General features: G+C 46.8%; 2 protein-coding genes across 4 annotated transcripts in view; both read right to left on the bottom strand.

The window, feature by feature from the left end:
* Nucleotides 1-6,539, bottom strand: part of LOC128878347 (ral guanine nucleotide dissociation stimulator) — a 43,792-nt gene extending 37,253 nt beyond the window's left edge. For 2 of the 3 annotated variants that reach the window (XM_054126477.1, XM_054126481.1), the window contains exon 1: nt 5,971-6,538. In XM_054126477.1, the coding sequence (XP_053982452.1) occupies nt 5,971-5,987 (17 nt within the window). In that variant the 5' untranslated portion in view covers nt 5,988-6,538. Of the gene's footprint in view, nt 1-5,970 lie in introns of all 3 variants that reach the window. The other variant, XM_054126476.1, reaches the window with a different exon arrangement.
* Nucleotides 6,540-8,554: 2,015 nt separating this feature from the next.
* Nucleotides 8,555-17,428, bottom strand: LOC128878345 (uncharacterized). Its single transcript, XM_054126473.1, has 5 exons — nt 16,539-17,428; nt 12,418-15,459; nt 12,092-12,342; nt 11,384-11,800; nt 8,555-11,002 (listed from the first exon to the last, which is right to left on the bottom strand). The coding sequence occupies exons 2-5, from the start codon at nt 15,443-15,445 to the stop codon at nt 10,019-10,021; spliced, it is 4,680 nt and encodes a 1,559-aa protein (XP_053982448.1). The 5' UTR covers nt 15,446-15,459; nt 16,539-17,428; the 3' UTR covers nt 8,555-10,018.
* Between the last annotated feature and the right edge of the window lie 5,894 nt (nt 17,429-23,322).

The following is a 23,322-nucleotide window of genomic DNA, read 5'->3' as shown; positions in this document are numbered from 1 at the left end:
AGAGAGAGAGAGAGAGAGAGAGAGAGAGAGAGAGAGAGAGAGAGAGAAGAACGGGAACAGGGACGGCTAGAGAGGAAGATGAGAGAGAAAGAAATTCCTCTCGTTTCAGTGCTGAATTCTGAATGGACATCCGCCTTTCTCACGATCGAACCGACTCGTGAGAAGATCGATTCGTGCGAAACGCAAGGTTGTAACTGGAGCATCGGTACCACGCGTATTTTCTTCCTTTGCCAGCTTGCTCGTTGGCAATGTCAATATTGAAACGAACCGTGGAAGTGTTTGGTCTACGGTAACGACGGTAAAGTGACTCTGGTTTGAAAGGGAAACGATACTTTCGGAGAGCTTTATTAAGTCGCGACCGGAAGCTCGCCACGTTAGGAGTCCCGTTTCGTTCGGTTGTCGATTTCAGGAATTCCAACTAGTAACTTTAACGCTCGGACAGTTTCGCAATTATTCTCGCTTCTATACCGAAAGACTAATCGATAAACGTATTACTTACTCGTGTAATTCGTAATTCATGCCTGCGGACTGGAGAATCTGAATATTTTAAGAAGACGATAATTAATTGCAGTCGAAGATAATCGCAGAAATTTAACGTTATTCGTGAATCAGTAACAATTTTATAATCGTTCACCGAATTCTTACTAGCCTGTGCATTTTATGCTTGCGATAACACGAAAAACCATACAAAATATATACATAATGTACGTTGAATATATTCTACAATTAATATAACAACATGATTATTTCATCTTGCGTAAATGCAGATACACTCAGTCCCATGAGTATCATCGAACCTTGTCCTAAATTAAATTACAGCTTTGGTATATCCAAATAAATGTTTCGTTATGAATATATACACGTGCAAAGTTTATTCGTGTATATATTTATAACGAAACATTTATTTGGAATAATCATTTAATCGTCGAGCCTGTCTTACAATGTAGACAAAGTTTTTCAATAGAGATTACGAATATTTATAGGACTGACGTACCTTTTGGTTACGTTTAGCATGTATCTGTTGCATTAACTCGTACCATAATTGCTATTACTCGACACAGAAAAATAAAAATTCTTACAGACCGTGCTGCAAGGTACACCTCGATTCTACTATTAGCCTAACCACGAATGGGTCGACACCTCGAAAACCACACCAATCTATGAGGATATCGAAACCAAGTAAGGTTTCATCTCCCCATCTCGAGCAAGCCTACCTACCGGATCAATACGAGTGCCCAGACTCCTGTATTCTGAGAATCATCGTCGCAGTGGGCCAGGAGTAGCTCCACGCAAACGTTCGCGATAGTTAGATGAAGCGATTACGGGTGTTCCCGATGTCGCCTCCGCTTCATCCCCAAGAAAACGTGTCTATAAGCGAGTTAGCCCTGATAGATAGAGTTAACCCTAGAAAAGGAGAACCGAAACTCTTCTGGCCAGTTTCGTAGCGTTGGAAGGGAGATTTCCTCCTCGCCTTGGCACGGATAACGAGAAGTAACAGTACCCGTGGCACGACCAGCATCTATCGAACGCGTCGCGATCGACTCGTTTATCGTTCGAGTTTCTTGCGAGTCCACCTTTGTTCCCCCTCGCGCGGTTCAACTTTCCTGGAGACACGCTTCCGCCGAGTGTCCTATCCGTGCAGTTGGAAACTCATATTTCCTCCGAAGTCTTTACTCTCTGGACCCCTGTATGTACAAGTAACCGGTGCACTTTGTAACTATGCGAGCGTCGCCTGGCACTTTCAACTTCAAACTTCGCTACGACACGACCCATCGGGGGCCGATCTCTTATTCGTTTGTCGGACTGACTGGGAAATCCACTTCGGTGGAAAATAAAAATTGCCGGAATGGCGGAGAAGAGGTGGACAAACGAAATGTAAAGGGTTTCGCGAAAGCGATTGTGGGATTTTGTTTTTTAATTGGTGAAGTAAATCAACTACTGCCACCTGGGCTAGGAGTCGATGTTTTTCTTTTGTTTTAAGCTGATAGCCACGTTTTCTGTGCCACGTGCTTTGTCTAATATATTAGATATATATTGCATAGGACCGGCTGTGTTTTTATTTCGATTATAATTAGGACATTAACCTCAACATTAACGAAGCGAAGTATTTGTTCTCCTGGGCCCCTTCAGGAGGTCTAATTAAAATAATTCAAATAATCCTCGAAAGGAGTAGTAATTCAACTGCTTTAGTAATTAAAGGTCCTTTCTAAAATTGGCGATCTATTAAAATAATTACTAATTTATTTCTTCATTTTGTCGTTCATTTTTCTGTCTTCTCTTTCATTCAAATTTTGATTTCAGCCAGGTTAGGTAACGAAGGTTTTGCAGTATTCCAACGGTCATAATATGTCTGTTATAACAGTATACATGTCGCGTGTCCTACTGTTTCTGTAAGAATAACTCGGTCATTCGAGTAACAGTTCCACTAGCGCGAAACGTTCCAGAACTCTGCTCTATTCGAATACTCAACCTCGGTAAAACTCACGCGAAACATCAACCGGTTATACTATACCGATTTCCACGAATATTTTCGCAGGGAAAGCTGTGAAAAATAATACGCAGCTTCTAGTCTTATTCGGGGGATTAAAAGTAATCACGTTTGTGAAAGGAATGCCTATGTAATTAAAAGGTGGGAAAACGGAAATGTTGATTTGAATTGAAACGTACAAGTATTCAAATAAAAATAGAAAACTATCGCAATTGAAATTAAAGTGTAGAAATTTGGGTACGTAAAATAGTACGAAGAATATCTTGGCACGTGAAATCACAGTATAAATTAATAACTTCGGTGAAATTCTTATTAAGCGATTACGAAAATAGTTCGGGAGCTTCGTACATTCGCGTTCCCGAAGCTCACACTTCTCTATCGCCTCGTGCATTCCGCGACGCGCCTCGTTAGACTTGACACGTATTACTTTGCATTCTCATAAGCGTTATGCCCGGCCTACCTTTCTCAAAGCGCCACTAACGCACAATATCGTAAAGGAATCGGGAGCTCGGAACGGTCATCGCGATCCAGCAGTTTCCAATCCAGGAAAAACTTTCCGTACGGCGACGCGCGCCGTCTGCGAGAAACACGGAAAATAAAGAGACCAGAAAAGCAATCCACGATCTCCGCAATTCCGTTCCTCGACGAGGATAACATTCGTCTCTTTATTTTTATCCAAGGCCTTTCCTCCTTGCGTCTTTGCAATTTTTATTATCGACGTAGGAAATATTCGACGTAGTCGTAGAATACTTTCATGTATCCGAACTTCTACATTTTAATTTTACTAAGTCTCTTCAAAGTTTCATCGAAATTCTCCAGTTTTTACCGAAACGGTTGTATCGTACTAGGTTATCGTTCGGATATGTTCGAGAAAATATTCGAACTTGTTACGAGAGAGGACCTCGAAAAACAAACCTACACGAAGCAAGTTAATATAAGAGTAGAAATAATAATAATTTTGCATCAAATTCGTAATTTGAACATCGTCCTATCACGGCTGTTGAAAGGATAATGTAAGTTTTATTTCGAGACCGTTTGAGCGACCTTGCGATGCCCTTGAAGCTTTCACTCGAAATGCGAACGTTTCTAGCAGAACTTAACCAGTGACGGGTAACAAAAACCGTGGTCTCCCGACGAAAACCAGATAGGTAGCGGGCCCCATGTATAATGTATGAAAATAATTTTTGCTCGATCGTGGTGGTTCCAACATAAACAGAACGGCCGTCCCCCGATAGTAGGCATACCTTCGCGTGCGCAAGTTTCATTGACTCTCGAGTTATTGAACGTGTTCCATCGAACTACAAGCCATACCCCGCTGCATTACGATTGCCTCCACGAGCTTCGGGGCAAAGGTCAACGTAATACACCTGAACTCTCCGCGAGATTCTAACGATCCGAACGATTCCTGAGTAATAAATATATATCGCGTGGCAGTCCTCGCCCCGTCCCCTAACGCGTGTTACACGATTATCGCCTACTCGTCCGGATTTATTCCAGCACGCGTTTTTTAGTGGTGGTGTACATCGACGCACACTGACGAAAAATAATTGCCGAATCATTTGTTTGTAATTTGTTTTAGACAAAGAAGCACCCAGCAACAGAGAAATAAAAATAAATGCCTACAAAGCTACATTTGTTTGTTAGATTTATCATTGTGAATAAATTCGAGGCACAAAAATATTCCAAGTTTATGTAACACGTCCCACGCCTATACAAAAATAGATGACAGCAATTGAAGAAGAAAAAAATCCCTGTTAGGAAATATATCGCCAGCGGCTTGATTCGTGGCAGCGACATCGGCCGATGTTGATTGTTTTATTGTTCCTTATGCGTTCTATGCTTACGATCGCGGCAATAGTCGAGGTTCATTTATATACATATATATATCTTTACGTAAATAAATATTTACTTTATGTAGTGCAAACCGCGCGTGAACAGTTCATTTACACCTTAACCCGCTAACCAAATCTGACAAACCCGAAAGCCTAAAAAATGAAGTTTCGAAGTCGTCCTCGAGCGATTTCAAATATGCATACGTATGTACATCTCGTTTAGAAGCACTCCGCTCGAAAATTGTATTCTACTCTCGTTCCATTTTGTCCTGTCCCGAACACTCGGCAAACTCGCGAAACGTGAAGCAAGTTTCACAACTTTACCAATCAACCGAGAAATATCGTTCGTCCGAGAAATTACTTCTACCCTGCGCAGATGACTCTGGCCAAGGATCACGTGTACACGGACCACGTGACTGGGTCCGAGTTACTAGCAATTAACACCACGGATCGCATAGTGGAGATATCATTTATGACTTTATTTTCCTGGATCTAACGGGCGTCTTTCGCAACGTACGAAAATTACCGAGAACGTGGAAACGTAAACGAATAAGGTTGTATAAGTTTTCGGAGCACGAGTGCCCTGGTCATTTATAATACAATTACGTAATACTGGTCTGGAAAAGAAATAGTCGGTTATTCGTTACTAAATATTCTTAAGCGTATCGTGTACTCCAAATTTTCAAATTAATTTAACGTGTTCCCAACTTTAAATTACAAATTAATTCCACGGCATTATCGAATTGAATGAACGATAGACAATATCGCTCCCAAAGTAACGACTTTGTTTAATAAATTATTACCAACTGGCCTACGTGTCTTCCGTGCACAGAAACGTAGTATAGAGTAAAGAAACCGACGGGTAGTATATCGTTGATAAATAAACCATGATTTCGGGTACATTGAATTCACTGTCTCGTTAAAAGTAGCGAATTTGAGCACAACATCCGTGCTTCGAATACGGCACAGCCCGATTAGTCACCGTTGTTACCTATTACCAAAAGGTCAAAGCCTGTTATGTGTACAAGGTGAATCGATATCGATTCATCCTGACGACGCGACAATATTTTCGTCGATTTCGTCGATTTCCTCGTTCGGACGTTACACCTCGTGCTCCGTTAATTTCAAATTGTCGATTGCTCCGAAACGCGAGTGGGCAGAATTTTATTTTGGGAATAATAAAAACTTCTCTATTCTCTAATCTTTGCTATTGCATCCTTGCATATGTACGTATGTTCTTAGGTCAATTACCGTACCGATACCCATGCACTCCGATTGTAGTGTTTACCCCCTCCCCCACCCCGAAGGTAGCCAATAATTGGCCGAAACGTTAGCTCTATAAATACGTATTTCTCCAGGCATTCGATGCTTTTCGAACCCGACGAATTCGAGCGCGAAAAGAAAAGCGGCCGTTCCCTAGGATTGCTCGTCTCTGAAAAGGTGTCACGTGACACGGGGGATGGTAACCGGATGGTTATTCCGTCCGCGACGCGGTCGCATCAGCAAGAAGAGTTTTCAAATTCGCGATTAATTTCCGCGGTGCTCGCGCGCTGTCAACCCGCGTCTGATTCGGCCGCGTTACAGACGCGAAACAGACAGAGAAACGGCCCGAAGAGAGAGCAATAAAAAAGAGAAAGGTATGATAATTACCAAGGAGTCGTCCCCATTGTCAGCGCTCATAGCCCACCGCTAGCGCGAGGGAATTCGAGATCTTCGTCGTGGTCGTCGTCTTCGATCCTCTTCGCCGCCCTTCCGGTAGAAAAACCTTGGGCTCGTCATTCTGCAGCGTATCCTAAATCCGCAGGACACTCCAAGGACTCGTTAGCAGACACCGGTGGTACCGCCTCGCACCTGTCATCTGGCATTGCAGCAACGACGGGACGCGGCCTGTGGCACCGACGACGACGCGGTGGAGGGACCGGGAACGGAAAAGGACGCCAAACACGCGAAAGGACGAACGCGTAAGAGAGAGGGAGAGGACACTGACACACGAAACGTCAACGACACTGGCACGCCGTCGTCTATCGCCCGTTCTCACGAAACTCGTACGCGGAATTTTCGATTACGTCCGCACTGCACGCCGCGCGAGTTTATCTTGGCGCCCTCTTTTTCGCGATTTTTAGGGGAAAAGAACGATCGAATGGTAAATTTTCACGCAGCGATGTAAACTAACCTCCGCACGGACTCACGGACAGGCGCTAACTTCCAGCAGCACTCGACTCAACAGCTTGCTAATGCCGTGCCCCCTCCATTTGCTTCCCTCTACCAGGGGCGGAGCTAGCAATTAACTAGCTTCTACGCGGTATAATCCCTGAAAGGTTTCGTTTATTATTCGGAGGATGCAAGCAAAGTATCCGTTGTTCTTCACGAAATCGTGATTCGTTTAAGTAAACTAATCTTTCCTTCGTTTTATTCTAGAATCATTGCATCGAGCGATAAAATCTTTTGTCTGGAGTTTTCCCCCACGCAAAACTGTACACGTGATACTACACGTAATAGTTATTTCAGAATATTCTCGGGTCACTCTGTTTGAGTGTCCAATTGTTATACCAAAGTAAATTGTTTACCAAAGAGCTGTTATAAAAGATTCCAGGAAAGGCCCCCTCGATAGTTCCAGGCCCCAATGAACCTAGATACGTCACTGCGTTATCCCCACTCCCTGACGTACGAATATTAAGGGGGAATCCATACCTTTACGAACAAATTATCTTACCCGTTCGTAACGTTGCATAAATTATTGCTTTCCGTGTAGCGAAGGTCGGTTGTCCAAGCGAGCGGTGTTTTCGAATTTTGGTACGCGAATTTGAAAATACTGTATATAAACAGCGCGGCAACGCGCGCAGGATTCCCGCTACGGGCGCCATTTTGTAATTCGACGGACGCGTGCGCGCGTATTCGTCGCGTGAGGGAGATTCGTACGGCGATTTAATGAAACGTTTGTATTACCGTTATCAAAGGGAAACGATATAGCTTTAAATGGTTTTTACAACTACTGAATCACGCTATTTTATAACGTACGCCATTGAAGATTAAAGCAATCAGGAATATCAATTACTTATTAGCGAGTCAGTGCCAATTCGAACTAAAAATTTCTTTATCTCGACCTTCCTGTGGAAGCTCGCTGGTCTTTCGGTCTTACATTAAATTATAGTAATTGTCATTAATAGAAAGTCATACGGAACTAATTCTCGGCTACTTTTGCATTAAATTGCTAAGCAGTAATTCATAATCCTGACCCTTTTAATTTTGCACTTTTCGGTGCCAAACAACGCAACAAAATAATTTGCTTTCCAACGATTTCGTATGGATATCGACGCACGCCAGTTAATCGTAGTTACGTTGAAACGTAATATTAAACAAGTACAGAGGGTTAATTAACGAAGGGAATGCGCTTGTGCGGAAGTCACTTCCGACGGGAGACGTACAGTTATAGCTCGAATTATTGATGCGACAGGATCGTATGGTGGAATGGAAAATACCAGGAAAGTTGGAAAGTAGCACGACGAACACGATTAAGTTTTATGTTGAGCAACGTCCGACGTAACGACGATGGAAAAAAATGAATGATGGTACGGGATCGTGGTATTATCGGTCTAAACGTAAGGAAATGAAACAAAATTGTGAAAAGACATACACACAATGAGACAACACATTACACGACAAAGAAGAGACTTTTTCACAACATTTAATAAAACGCTATCAACTATGTATGCCTTTTTTTTTTTTACTCAAATACTCTAAAAGTTACTTACATGCGTGTAGTTTATAGTATATTTTTAATGTCGTAAGGAGGTGTCACGTCCCTCGCAACGTATCCAATTATCTGTACCTACGCTTCCCTTTCGTCTCTTCTATTTTCGAAACATGAGATTACGTTTATCGTGTACACTGACAACAAACGTAACGATTTAGGCACCAATCAGCGACGATGAACACAGTGTAAAACACGGAAATAGAAGACCGTCAAAGGTGCTCGGGAGCTGACACGTCCGGTAAGTATGTATAAATTTAATACTATCGTCAGTATCATTGTTTCCTTACGTGTAATATTTCAATTAATCGTGGGGTATAGCGATCAACGTCCCGGGATGCTAAAGGTCTGTGTCTGAAAATCTACAAGGTGAATAACGATGGGTGTGCAAAAGAACGTCCGCGTAAGGCAACCTTGCCGTCAGACTTCGTCATTCGGTAACAAATGAAAGAAATTCGCGCGGGTTTCCTTCTTCTTCATTTGTTTTTCTTTTTTTATTTCGAAGTTTACCTTGAAATTGCGATTGAGGAATAAAATTGAGCCGTTGACCGTTCGAGCGTGTGGACTCTCTGATATAAAAAAGAAGACGCACGCGCACACACACGCACACGCACGCACGCACGCGCGCACACGCATACACGAACACACACATACACACAACCTTATTATTCCCATCGAAGACTCTTCGAGTCTTTATCTTTATACGTGTGCGTGATACCAAACGGTTCTCGGCAATTTCAAGGTGCTGTGTAAACGAATGAAAACAAACAAAAACAAAAAATATACGAGGGCTTAACATTACGTGTTCTGTAGACAGCGTGCGCTTGCTTATGCCAGACAACCATGATTCTCTCGCACTATAAACGTGTATGTATTCGCCATGCGTTGTGCATTCACTGTGTCCATTAGTTACAAGACGATGAAAATCTATTCTCTATCGTCGTTTACCGTCAGCCGTTGATTGAAAAACCATTCGAACTCGATCTCCTACTAACTGGCATAAAAAAGTCCCATAATTTAATCCTTAACCTAATTAGCCTGGCAAACTGCATTTTCACATGCACGAAGTTATCACAATCGCTCACATTTCGTGGTTGTGTACAAATATGTGTGTTTCCGTGTATATATGATCGTATGCCATCCCTCCAAACGCACAACGATTGCGCTTGTTGCAGCTGTCGCACGAATACGAAAATTGTTTTATTTATTTCTTCTTCTTTCTTTCTTTCTTTTTTTTTTTATTATCATTATTATTATTTCTTTTTAAAAAGACGCGCAACCCGCGATCCTACGATTAAAGTATTAAAGTTAAGGTATTATAAACTGCAATCTAAGCTGATCCCATGTTGTTTCTTGGTCACAACCTCGTTGAATTTCTTCTGTAACTCCGTTAATGAATCCTTGCCGTTTCAAGGAGATCGTTCATGAAGATTTTCGACGAAGACCTTCCCCCCTCCCGGAAAATCCATCACCGAATTGGCGGCCCCGGATTCTCGTCGCAGTACACCGAGAACGTCGCCTCGTCGGTCCGTACGATTGAGTAATCAACAATATTTTTCTATGAACGGACAAGGACGATGTCTCGCGTTTCCATCCCGGGCGGACGCACACGTAGCCGCGTAATTTTTCTAACGACATCCACGGGACTCGTCATAGTTAACCGCGAGTGATACCCGACGAGAACTTTTAACTCCTCTCGAGAATTACGTAAACAATATACTCGGATTTATCTAACTCACGGAAGGACAACTGATCGGAGTTTCGGCACCTCCTCGTCCCCCCGCCCTCCCACCCTTCCCTCCCAAACATCGTTCGTCTCGTTCGCGAGGTTTTCGATACGGCACCAAAGACTCGTCGAAATTACTCTATTTTATCGTTATCGAATCGCCACGCGTCAAAAAACATTTCGACGCGCGCGCAGACGATTCTTCGTATCTACAGTTCGACCTAGGCGGATACAGTCTCGACCATCGACTTCTTAATGATCTCCCCAAAGTTCTCGTCGCACTCTTCCGTACTTTCGGATTGTTGTTCGTTACCTTGGCTCTTTTCCACCTCGACCTTCGCACCGTTTCCGTGGTAAGTACCGTGCGCCTGAGGTTCCATTTCGCCGTAGTACGAGTATCTACCGGACAGAAGTTCCGAGAACGGTTCCAGTTTGCCCATCTGCTGGACAGCGTTCATAGGTTGCACAGAGTTCAAATTTGTGTACTGCGATCCGGTCGTTTCGTCCTGGGCGAAGCTAGCTTCGTAACCGGATGAATGCTGCCCGGGGTGAACCTGGCAGTTTCCCTGAATCGATCCGCTGTCTTGACCGTAAGGCGCGTAATGCGAGAACCCGGGATTTCCTGGCACCGCTTGAAACTGTGGCTGGAATTGCACCCTAGATGTGGAAGGAAGGTTAGCGTAAGGTTGGTAGTCCTGATAAGGAGGCTGTTGGAAGTTCACTCCGGCATTCGTTTGGCTCGAGAACGTTTGAAAAGCTTGACTAAACTCAGGATGAAGTTTCCTTTGAGGTCCTTGCGTACCGTCAACAGTATCCTCGCTCGGATAGCAATCGTCCCTGATAGCGTACAGATCCAAGCTATCTTCTCTTGTGCCAGGTATCTCTGGCTGACAATTCGTCCCGCCGTCGGCAGCGTCGTGATTCTCGTAATGCAACGTCGTGAAACCGCCCCCGCTCAGGCACTCCGCGTTTCTGTTCTCCATTACGGATCCTAAATTGATTTCCCTTAAGGGACTTCTGCCGTTCTGATTGTCGGAAACGTCATGATCCGTACCTTCCTCATCCCGTTGCTTTTTCTCAAGCTCTAACCGCATCAGCGTGTGAATAAAATGCGTCCGTACCCGGACCGGATTGAATTCGATCCTGCCGGAACTGTTGGCGCAACCGTCGCGCGTACATCCGCATGGGAAGCCCGCTCGGTCGACCTGAAAAATAACGACCAGAATCCCCGTTCATAATTTGTGTTTCAACGTTGGTTGGCGTAATTACGGTAAGCAGTCGAAAGGAATATTATGTTAACTGGTTGAGAACCGCGTGTTGAGAACCTCTGATTACCGCGTATATTTAGATTCTCGTAAAATTCATCGTAAAACTTTCACGTCTGTAGGTCAGTGGCGTCACCAGGGCGATGCGAGAGGCGCGAATCGTGACACGTGACATCGCCAGGGGATGGAACCAAAATGTCTGCCCGCGATATTTATAATCATCGATAAAAGAATGTATAAAAAGAAAAAAGGTGTGCAAAGTATCCTATTCCGCCTAAACAGGACCTTGACGTTGACGTTCCGAACAATTAGTCCACCAACCTGACACTTAACGTTGGCTCGACTGCAAGGACAGCTCTCAGGATCGCAGTACCCTTTACACCCACAACCGCAATGCTCTCTGCTGGCTCTAATGTCGCGGCACTCGTCCTTCTCGACGGCGTCTATTCTACGTACTCCCGCTGCTCTAAGTAAGGCTCGTCTCTGCCACGTAGGCACAGGCTGCAGGAAGTAATAACTATCGATGTCCAGCTCCTCCGTATCGCTTTGCTCCTCGTCCGTGTCGTCGCTGGGGTCCTCCGAACTAGACGCAGCCTCGACCACGCAATTCGCAGCGCGCTCGGAACGCAGCTGCGCCAACCTAGCGCGATGGATTCGCCTCTGCTCGGTAGCGTGCTCCGACAGTGAGAACCTCTCGGCGTGGGTGTGCGTCGCACTCATACCCAGAGTGCTGCCGCCCTAAACAGGAAGATCGATCGATTTAGTACACCATATTTTACCTACTCGATAACGTAACGGTGATATACTCTTTATACAAAAGGAGGTGGCAAGACAACACAGAATTTGAGAATGATCGAACATTTATTTATTTTTTTCTATAATTAACATTCAGAAATACGTGATCAACGTGTTAAAAGGGAAGCTGAACAAAGAATGAAGGAAACTGAAACTTTCATATGCCAGTTTAGCAAATAGTTTAGCAAGGTTCAGTTCGTAATGGAGTTGCAAAGAAAAGATTCGTGTGCTCACCTGAGAAGGCACACAAGTGAAGCCCTGCGCCCTGGGAAAATAGTACACGGTGACGGCGTCGAACTGAATATTCCGTTTCTTTTTCACGGATTCCTCAGTGTTGCTTCTTTTCGGAGTGGGAGCACCCTCCATGCAATCCGTCAATCTCCTTTTTAAATTGCTCTTCGATGGACTGGGGAAGGTCGCCAGCGGTGTCTGCGGCGTATCTGGAGCAGCAACGGTGGGTGCGAAGGAGTCCAGTTGATTCACGACTGTAAAACAATGCCACGTGACTTTGTTGTATCGCATTCAGACGACACATAAATTCGTACAGGAGCAATATTCACCTTTCTCTTTGTCGGACAGAATGTCATCCGGTATCCTATCCAAGAAAGACGTCTCGGAGTCGCTCTCCGGAGCTGGCGCAGGTCCAGGATCGCCAGGGATCTCGCTCCCCATCCCAGAGTCGCTTCCATCCGACCTGACCTCGTCCCTAGCACCGGTGGCAAGCGCGAGACTCTCGGCAGAATCTTCCGTGAAGGCTTCGGGTCTCTCCGCTTCCAGCCTGGTTATGATCTCCGGATGGATGTCGATGCAGCACATGGACTCGCTCTCCGGGCAGGAGATTTGGTCGGAAACGGCGTCATCGTCGCAGCCACGGAGCCGTGCGTTCGTCCCGGACACCTCGGAGCTGTCGGAGCCAGTTTCCGTTTCCGTTTCGGTGTCCACGGCTTCTGGAACCTCCGCGGAAGGTTCCAGCAACTCCGGCGAACCTGGTATCGCCTCGGACGAGACTGGATTGTTCAACGGCGGTGCATTCTCGGTTGAAGGCGACGACGAGGTGAACACGACTTCCTCGTTCTCTCCCAAACTCTTTATAACAGCTCTGGACGCAGTCTCGTCCTTTACTAGCTTCTCCACCACCGTTTTTACCGGTTTCGGCGACACCCTTGCCAGAATAACTTTGCATTCCTTTACAGGACCCGACGACGACTGCTGCGCTTCATCGGGCAGCACCTTCGACCTGGTTACCATGGGAGACACCGATTGTTTCTTCAAATGGTCTTCTGATTCAGTCTTTTCGACATCGTGGGTGCACCTTTTAACGAAGCCCGTCTCCGTCGGTGGATCTTTCTGGTCGGATGGTTCCGTGTCTTCGGGTGTAGAGAGCGGCACCTTCGATGAATCTAGGCTATTCGATGGTAGACTCTCCGTGGAAGGCGAGGCTGAGGACAAGAAGACTTTCCCGTCCTCTTCAAGATTCTTTATAACGGCTCTGGATACTACATCGTCGCTGACATCATTCTCTGAAACAGTTTTCACCGGAGTCGGCGACGTTACCCTCGCCAACATCACCGTGCACTCTTTTACAGCGCACGACGACGGTGAGTGTACGTCGACGGGAGTGTTCGGTCTGTCCACCCGTTTCTCCGAGTGGTCCTGCGGATCAGTCATCTGGACGTTCTCGTTAGCGCACCTTTGGACCAATAAGGACTTTGTTGGATCGTGATCAGTGGATGGTTCTGTCTTCTCGGGTGTACCAGATGTATCTAGTGGGTCGACGCTGTCCGACTGTGGGGTGTTCGTGGGGGGTAACGACGAGGTGGCAGGAAAGTCTTCCTCGTCGTTCTCCAGGTTCTTCGCAACAGTTGTGGATGCAGGAAGTGGATGTTCATCTTTGACACTCATATCCGGTACAGTTCTTACAGGTGTCGGACTGATCCTCGTTAGCATCACCGTGCACAGTTTCGTAGCATTCGACGACTGTTCCTCTAGAGAAGGCGTTTTCGGTGTGGATGTAACAGGAGGTTCCTCTTGTTTACTCGAGTGGTCTTCTAGCTCAGTCTTTTGGACGTTGGTAGCGCACCTTTGAATCGAACACGACTCCTTCGGTGGAGGTTCGAGCTCGGATAGCGTCGAGTCTTCGAGCCTAGATTGATAGTCTAAGTTATCCAGTGGTAGATTCCCCGTGGAGGTCGACGAAAAAGCGCGAACGACTTCCTCGTCCACCCCCAGGAGCTTCGCAACGGGTGTAGCACATGTTCCTTCGTCTTCGAGAACCTTCATCGGCGTGGTATTCGCTGGACACGGCGAGGCCACCCTCTCCAGCATCACTTTGCAATCTTTTACAGTATGCTCTTCGACGGGCAGCGTAGTCGACCTAGTTGCTACGGGAGAGCCCACCTGCTTCTTCGAATGGTCCTCGAGCTCGGTCTCCTGGACATTCGTACCCTCCTGAGCGCACCTTTGAACAAAACACGACTCCGTCGGTTCCTCGGAGTCGGTCGTCGTGTCCGCGCCGCGAGCATCGTCCGCGACGTTCTTCTTCTGTTTCTTCTTAGCGCTGGAACTCTTCTTGTCCTTTCTGTCCGGCGTCAATCCGCTCGGCGATTCCACTCGCTCGGGCGACTGCTTGGAGTTCTTCCCCGTCATGCAGGCGTCGTCCGCGGACTCACTGTCGTCGCACGCGCACGCTTCCACCGGCTCCTCGCACTGTTTCTCCTGGCACGGAGGGTGCTCCCTGTCGGGGCTGTCGCGGAGCAGCGAACAACACGAGTCCTCGTCGATGTACGCATCGGAGTACTCGAAGTTCCTGCGACAACCCACCGCGTCCCCTGCGCTGGTAGCGCGTTCACAGTGCGCCGCCTCGGAGTCTGGTGCCACGGGATCGTGGCTGATTCGCACGCAACCATCGAGGCTCCCGTTCGTTGTTATCCTGCAGGGGCTCGGGGTGCCGTCGAAGATTCGGCTGTTTCTAGATATACACCGACCGCTGGAGTCGTCGTCGAAGATGCACGAGTCCGAGGAGAGAGATATCTCTCCCAGGGTACGCTCTCGAAGGCTCACCAGCACCGGGGAGATCCTCCTCACGTCGCTGCGCAATTGGTTGGCTTCGTTCTCGGGGATCTCCACGCCGATTCGCTTGATCTCCGCGTTGATGGGCAGGAAATCGCTCGCCGGCCTCTTTCTGGACACCGGCGTCGAACTGACGGCGATTCCCTCCTCTTTGTTCAAATATTTCACTGGCGAGGCTCCTTCGCAACAGTCGCTCCGGCCGACCGGCTCGTTCGATTCGAGTTCTACTTTCGCGTCTTCGGTTTCGTCGCGATCCTTCCACGACCTGGGGCACGTGTCCCGATCCCGCGACTGGCATTCCGTCGAAGCGTCGTCGGAGACCTCGGACGAAGCCTCGCGCGACGCTACGTCGACGAATCCCTCGACGTCGTCGGCCTGACCAGCGGCGTCGCGCGCGTCCCCGGCGTCACTGCCGGCCTTCGTGCGTTCGATCTCCGTCTTGAACGACGTCGGCGACGCGACCACCGTTCCCCGCGATTCTACCGAGCTGGAATCCTCTTGGGCCGAAGGCGATTCCATCTGGAGCGTTTAATCTGCGATCGAGAAAAAACGGCTTCGTTAGACGGGATGGAAGACAAACTTGAGAACTGTAAATGAAAAGATGAATACGTGCACGCAAATATTACTAACTAACTGATGTTCCCTGTAACGATACACTCTGGAGATTCCAACGAACTTCTCGAGTTTATCGTTGTTATCGGCGGAACGAAAGAACATAAATCATAATAATTTGAGTAAAGTCCTGTTTATAAAAATATGCTTGACACGATAATAGCCTTGGCAAGCATCGCGAAGCTTCTCAACAAGCATTATCCTGTCAAGCATGCCAAAAATAATAACGCGAGTCAAGACTGATATACCCTTCGAATCGGAGTAAAAAAAGAAAAGAAACGAAAACAAAGGTATCACAGCGGGGCCTAGTCCCACGACAATCGGTTCGTATGGTCGCGTCGTTTCGTTGAGTAGCTTATCCGCGTTACATTCGTCGCCCCCAAACCCCCACCCTTCCGCGTGTTTCAAGGTAATCACATTCTCCGCATTGCCTCTTTTCCTCGAAATATCATAAGCAAAGGGACGGAGAAGAGGATGGAGGGATCAATAATCCGCGCGCTGATACCGCGCGTCGGTGAACGAAGAAAGACACGGCTGGAACGCACACCATCGACGCTAGAACGGATACGCGAGCAAGTCGCCGGAAGACGGCGTCTTCGGATCGTCCCAACGAATCGGACCGTTTAGGATGGTCTCGTAGGGTCCCCCGGGACCCGTCGATGACTTTCTTATCGCGCCACCATAATAAAAGGGTCCGACATATAATCCTGGCCGGAGATTATTGATTCAAAGCTGGCAGGAACGGACGGAGAAGGGGGTACGTAGCGGGAAGGGAGGGGGAGAGGTTTCTGTCTGCCTTCGGTTACCATGCGCACCTTGTACCCTTTATATACCCCGGAGAACTCGACGACCAGTCAAGTGCGAAAGGGCCCTCGTCTTCGGTTACCCGATTTTCAACTTATTATCGAAAATAAATAAGTAAATAAAATTCTCCGATCCAGCCTATCGTTGTTATTAAGTTTTCTTTTCGTCTCCGGATTACGTTCTCTTGTCCCGTTACCTTCGAGGCGCACGTTCTTCAGCTCCCTTCACCACCGTCCGCACCACACGGTCCTCTCGCGAAGCCCGAATCTCCGAACACGAGGCCCTCGAACCTCGACGATCTCTTATCCCAGAGGCTTTAAGTCGTCTCGCAACGCCAGCTGCCTCCATTCTGCTCGCGAACGCGCCCGTCCCTGAGTACCGTAGAGCGAACGGCGTCCTCCATCGAGGACAACCGCACGGGCCCCGTGCCGCACAACATGCAACAATTCCTTGGGGCCCACCTCGAGCCACGCGAACGAGTTCGGGCTTCCTTCGAGGGAACGACTCTGCGACGTTAACGACGCTCCAAAGTTACGAGCTCGTTCGAGGAACGCGTTTGCGAACAGCCATGAACCGAAGTCCCTTCGCGCGGAACAATGGCAAACGCGGGTCTAGAGATCGATGTACGCCGAACTGAGAACGATTTAGCTGCTCTCCCCGACCGAAGATCGCAAAGCAATAGAGGCCACGGATGGGGTTTCCCTCGCACAAGCCTCGCGAGACAAAGACTTTGGTGATCGATGTTCGCAGAACTGGCAACGATTTAACTGGTCCACGACGCGAAGATCGAAGTCGGCCGTGCGAGATTGAACACGGAGCGTCCTAAGAGCGATCGGTGTGAGAAGAAGAGCAGGAGGCCGGGCCGGTCTCGCGGGCGAAAAATCCGAAACGTGGCGCGAGAAAATTCGAGGAGAATAGTCGGCCTCGCGTCGCAGCGAGACGAGCTGGACGATCGCGACAAGACTGAATCCCAGTGATTCGACGATGATGCGAGAAAGCGAGGGAAAAGAATGCCTTCCGAGCGAAGAAGAGTACTCGTCGGCAGAGAGAAGAGAAAGCGAAGCGGAGGCGCGTGCGTCGCGTTCGACAGCTCGGAGCAGAGTGAGCGGAGTTCGGAGCCGTAGCGACTCCGCGTCGATGACGATTTCGCTCGGGGACGTTGCTCGGCCGCGCTCGACTCCGCTCGGTTCCACCCACACCGTCGCGATGACGAAGAGTACGCGCGTACTTGGTACGTGGGCGTGTGCGTTGTACGTGTTCGTGAATGTGTAATACGGTGTACTAGGGGCTACGAAACGTAACCAGCGGTTCTCAATGACCGATCGAAGCCGGGATACGAACCGGTCGATCAATCTTCGGCTATTTTCGAGCTTTTCCCGAAACTAGGACCGTGCGAACGCTTCAATCGGTCGGCATTTATCGCGACCCAAACGGAAAGCAATCGGAAGAGAAACGAAGAGAATCGCGTCGACCACGGGAACGAGATTCCCTGAGCGAGAGCGAGTCATTGATTACTCGTCGGTGAAATTCTGCGGCCTTTCTAGAGTAATTCTATTTTCCGCGCACACTTGCGCGCCGAGGCGAGTGGGCAGCGTCGACTACGCCTACGCGTACGCGAGCGAGTAAAATTATTAACGAAAGGTATTTACAACTCGCTTCGGGTTACGAGCTTGTCTCGTGGTCCCCCAATTGAATCACGGAGAATCGAAAACCAGCTAAACGACATTTTCAACGAAATTCCCGTAACGGAATTATATTCCGGTCAGTGTTCGGCATTCGTGAAATGGAAGGACCCGCTGAACCTACGTCTTCCGGTTTAGAGGACGCCTTACGATTCGTAGGAAGCGGAAGGGTTGCTGTCACGTTCTTCGACGCCGACAACTCTGTGTTTTACTATTTTTAATTAATGAAATAAATGTTAACACGTTCACGTACGAACGAATTGTTTTCTTTCCTTTTTTCGAACAGTGATGATTAGACTGCGAATCTTTATGCATTCATAGGAAATTCGAATGTGCAAGAAGGCAAGAAATGCAAACAATATGTAAGAATATAAAACAGATTGAAAGTAAAGTTCATGTTGTAACATTTGCAGAAAAAAAAATACATGTCCTCCTCCTTTCGAAGTCGGTTAATAAAATAAATTCCTATTCGGGTTCAATTTTTGTAGGCACATAACAAGAAACGCCTCAACGCTAATTACGACTACAAGTTTTTATAGTACGCTATTCTCTTTGAAGGTAATTAATTAGAACGACGACGAAGCGACCGAAAAACAATTAAGCACGTGAAACACTCGTGACTCGGTGACTAGACGTCCAATTATTTAAATTAACCTCGTTACACTTGCTCGCGAACGGTCGACGATTATCGAGCACGATCGGTGGAAAGCTAGCTGCAGTTACGTCGCGAGCGTATCATTCCTTGCGCAGAATTCTAAGCCCTCTCAACCTCCAATTCGAGAGTGTTTGCTTACAAACGGGGAAACGGAAGATCGGCGGGTAACTGCGTAGAATCGCCACGTATCGCCGTCGACTCCAACGATTGACCGGCCTCCCTGAAACGTTGTCTTCGAGACGTTATCCGCATAAACCGTTTCCAGAAATAACCAAATACGATGCGTTTGTTTATTTGTTTTCAATTTTTGTACGATTCTTCTACATTTGATTACACGGTCGAAACGTACCCGGATTAAATTCGTTCCTGCTCCAATGTTGACACGATACAGAGAAATTTACAATACCATGAAAACCACTGATGTAGATCGTATACAAAACAGGTTTCCGTCGTTACGTATGCGGATATAAACCAAGCGACTATATCATTCTTATCATTACCCTACCGCGCTTCAGTAGCAGATTTGCATCGGAAGTCCCGATGATCCAGAAACGAAATTCCGTGACAGGATGCGCTGTCACCGAGGCGAGAGATTCTCTTGGAAAACGACATGCCCGAAGGCTGCGGATCAACCTTGAACGCCTTCGTAGTTCCAGGATCGATTCTACGAACGCCGAGAGGGATCGACTATTGATATAGTCGAAATTCGTGAACGTTCACCCCTTGAGAACCGCGTCCGTATATGAATAAAGTCCCACGGTTCATCGACCGTAGTCAGAAAACCACGTATGTAATTATTTATCTAATTAATCGAAGTCGAGTTAAACTTCTTGTCATTTTATCGAACACTCGCGATAAGAGTCGAAACGTGAATCTAAATAAAAATTCCAACACCTTAAAAATACCACAAGACCAGTAACAATTCTCTGTGTTATTAAGTAATAAAAATAATAAAATCGATATTCCCATGTTCTGAATTGTTGCGGATCGCTCAGATTTCAAGTCCAAGACTAAAAAAGTAATGTTCGCGTTTGTTCGCGATCCGTTCGTTACTCGAAATGTTTATCTAGATAAGAATTTCACCCGTCTCCGATTCGAATAGTGGAAAGTCCCGCATCGGTGGCGCTGCTCGCGGAATTGGCGCGGTATTGTCTACGAGTCTCTCCCGTTCTCTCTCGCTCTCTCGTCTCCTTCCTTCGTCTCTCGCGTTTGTATTTTTCTTTTATCTTTCTCGCACGTACACAGGCTTTCCTCTCGCGAACGGTTCAACGAACGAAAGAGCGCGGCGCTTGCGCAGGGGAGCTGCGCGACAGCGTAATTGTCGCTACGCTGCGAAAGTAGAAGGCGTGTGGCAGTCGACAACCCTGTGCTTCGACTCCCTTCGGTCCTCCTACCTTCCTTTTTCTGTTTTTCCTTTTGCTTTTTTTTATTACTCGGGAAAGAAACCAAATGAAAAAACGATCGACAGAACCGACTCCGCGTAGAAGCAAACGATGCACCGTAACGAATCACCTTTCGCCGGAAGCGTTGCGTCGAGAAAAACTTGAGAATATTAACCCCTCGATTTCACGAATTTTACTCTGTGCAATTAACTCGATTCGTTCGTATTTATTAATTGATATATTCTGTATCGGTGTATTCTCGTTAATTGAAAACGGAGTCCATCGATACGAATGTTATCGTTTAAAATAATGTACGTTTTGACATCCGGTACGAATCCACTTTGGAACATAAAATCGATTGCAATTTTACCGACGAGTTCATTAATGCCGAACTAAACAATAAGAGTGGTCCTTTTAGTACACGATGCTTTATATCCAATGCATTCGAACATTAAACATTGAAATTCTTAATTCTCGCATTTTCATTTCATTGTTACCGTAATACAGCCAACGCCGTCGTTGCGATATTGCTATAGTTCGTCCATAATATCAATCGATTGCCAATTGTTCGTGTAATTAAGAGGGTTGGAGCTCGTACAACGTCTCTACTGTTGCGATCGAGGTATCTGGGACATAACGTTGGGAATACAGTAGACAGGGAGGGTTCCCTCCGCCAACCATGTCGTATTTTTCTTCAACCCAATCGTAGCCGATTCCCCGCGACTTTCAGTTCACTGTCTATTGAATGCAACAGAGACGCTTGGATACGAGAAGCTGCAGCTGCATCCACTTTTGTGTCACTCTGTTCGTGGGAAGGGAGGTTCACGAACCAAGGTATTACGTCTCCGGAAGAAACTTAACCAAAGCAACGTATACGTAGTATGTTTACAGAATGCTTAACTCGTAGGATGGTATAAAATGGCTAGAAAAAATGAGGAAGCATCTTCGAGAGCGTATGCGGCAGCTTTCAATTGGTCCGGGAAATGTAATCGTGGAAAGATTGCATTCGCCTCCTTAATTATGTTAATGCGCGCCTAATACGGTGGAGAAATGATTATTATTTTTGTGTATTTAATCCAACCTCGAAGTCACCCACATTTTATTAGGTTTAGCATTCGTCTACCACACCCTTTACGCATGTACACGTAAATATCGTGAAGGTACGAGCGAGAGTGAGGCCTCTGAGCTATCGCGCCTGGCGTGGTAGTCCAGAGGCCTCACTCTCGCTTGGACGAGCAGTACATATTGTCGTTTGACCTACATTCCGCGATATACATTACGCAATGAAGATATCGTTATTATTATTTCGTGAAACACCTAGTCCAACATATTACAGGCTTTGCGGTATCGACTACCTTACAGAGCTTTAAAGCGAATTGCCAATCTTCTAATTAATCGGAGTAGCCTAGGATCCACTCGTACGTGCACAAAAGGTTCAGCTTAAATCCCGAGGAGCGTTTTGACTACACTTTACCAAATTGAAGATGCGCATAAGGTATCGAGTACCGCGCTAAACGGGGAAGTCGTTCGAGCAGATAAACTCGTTACTTGGATCGAATTTCGCACGCAATCGAAAGGAGTACTCTAAACCGGTGACGTATGAAATATCATCCAGCCTCGATTGACTTTCACTGAAATTTGACTCATCGTGACTCGGAATGTTTGAACACGCAAGACCGAGGAAACAACGCGTTTCGCATAGTAAACAATTTTAATATTCGCGTACTTTACAATCTTCGGTAGCGTATAACGTTTACGTATTTCATTCATAAAGTTCCTTGCGAAATACGCGTCGAACGTAACGATGGCTGATTTGAACCTTACCTAATATGTACCTCGATTATTTTATCATTTGATCGAATAAAAATTGCAAACCGTCCGAATATTATAATTACGCGGCGTGATCGAGCACCGTCGGATTGGCCCGTACGCGATTCCTTTCCCAAGCCGCGTGTACCCATCGTCTTCGATCGAGTATCAAGGTCGCGTTCTTGAGCCACATCGCGAAATTTTGCGCGTCTCTCCGGCGATGTTTACTCGACTCGTACACTCCCAGCAAGTGTGTACGTTTACACGTCACGTCGGCGTAACCGTGCACGCGACGTCGACGTCGACGAATCGACGAACAGGTGGCGTGCAACTCACGAGCTACGAGCCGAAATATCTACGGTTACTCCAGCGAAGAATTTAAGTACTCTTACAGCCCCGGATTCATGTACGAGTTTCATCTAGGGAAGCTTTTACTCGAAGATAAAACGCCGTTCGCTATTCTTGCTCGTTGTATCTATCATCCATCCAAACATGCGCCCAACTCGACTCCGCGGCTCGCCTCGAAGTTGATACAAAGAAATATACACTGTCCAAAGCGATCCGCTCGATAAACTCCAGCGCCCCGTGCGAGTCAGACTTCCACCGAAGATGTTGCTCGCGTAAAAACAACATGTTCCGGCCAATATAATCTTCGACGTTCGAAGCGCTACCGATCTCCTCGACACCGGTTCAAAGTTAGGGATGGCGTGAAAAACCACTGTTAGTGACGACGATGGCGTTTCAGAGGCGGTTCATGTTGATTGTTACCGTTAGTGTCTCCCTGTCTTCTCTCAGCGGAAATTCAAGAAACTACAAATGAGTGAAATTTAAATTGCAGTAAAATTATATTAACATAGCTCTTAGACTATGTTATAATACATATATGATCTAAGAACAACATAATTCGTGAAAAGTGAAAAGAATAATCACGAATCACTGTGAAAAATCATCGTGATTGAGAACGAACGTGATTGAATCACGAGTGATTCAAAAGTAGCAGTTCACGCCATCTCTATTCAAAGTTCGATTAACCGCCGAGGTGTTCCGAGACGCGTACCCCGCAGTAACCCGTAAAGAATCGCGAACATTTCTCCCCGTACGTTTCACGTCCAGACGCGGAATTGAAGCGAAGACATTGAAAAAGGACAGTTTGATCGAGCCTTGATACGAATTTTCATCAAAAAGAGCCGAAACGCGCGTGGCCCTGGGTCTCCTCTGCTTTTCTGAACTCCTAGGGAAAGCGAGGGAGGAAGAGAACTATGCGCGCGAGCGAGGTGGAAAATAGCGAAGCGTCGAGAGAGCGAGAGCGAGACGAGATCAAAGCAGTTTTACAACACACGGACGGACGCTGCACGATATTGCTCCATCGTGCTTTCTGCTTTCTGGGAAAAGTTCGAAGCGCTCTCTCTCTCTCTCTCTCTCTCTCTCTCTCTCTCTCTCTCTCTCTCTCTC

The sequence above is a fragment of the Hylaeus volcanicus genome, chromosome 6 (genome assembly GCF_026283585.1).
Source record: "Hylaeus volcanicus isolate JK05 chromosome 6, UHH_iyHylVolc1.0_haploid, whole genome shotgun sequence".
Classification (NCBI taxonomy): Eukaryota; Metazoa; Arthropoda; class Insecta; order Hymenoptera; family Colletidae; genus Hylaeus; species Hylaeus volcanicus.
The sequence above is the reverse complement of the archived record's forward strand: the minus strand, read 5'-3'. Positions and strand labels throughout refer to the sequence as shown.

What these genes read in the sequence shown, in the direction of transcription:
- LOC128878345 (XM_054126473.1), bottom strand. Translation starts at nt 15,445, where the DNA reads ATGGAATCGCCTTCGGCCCAAGAGGATTCCAGCTCGGTAGAATCGCGG. An exon ending in TCTGTCCGACAAAGAGAAAG is followed by an intron (nt 12,343 to 12,417) that starts GTGAATATTGCT and finishes ATTGTTTTACAG; the next exon opens with TCGTGAATCAACTGGACTCC. An exon ending in GAGCCAACGTTAAGTGTCAG is followed by an intron (nt 11,003 to 11,383) that starts GTTGGTGGACTA and finishes GTTATTTTTCAG; the next exon opens with GTCGACCGAGCGGGCTTCCC.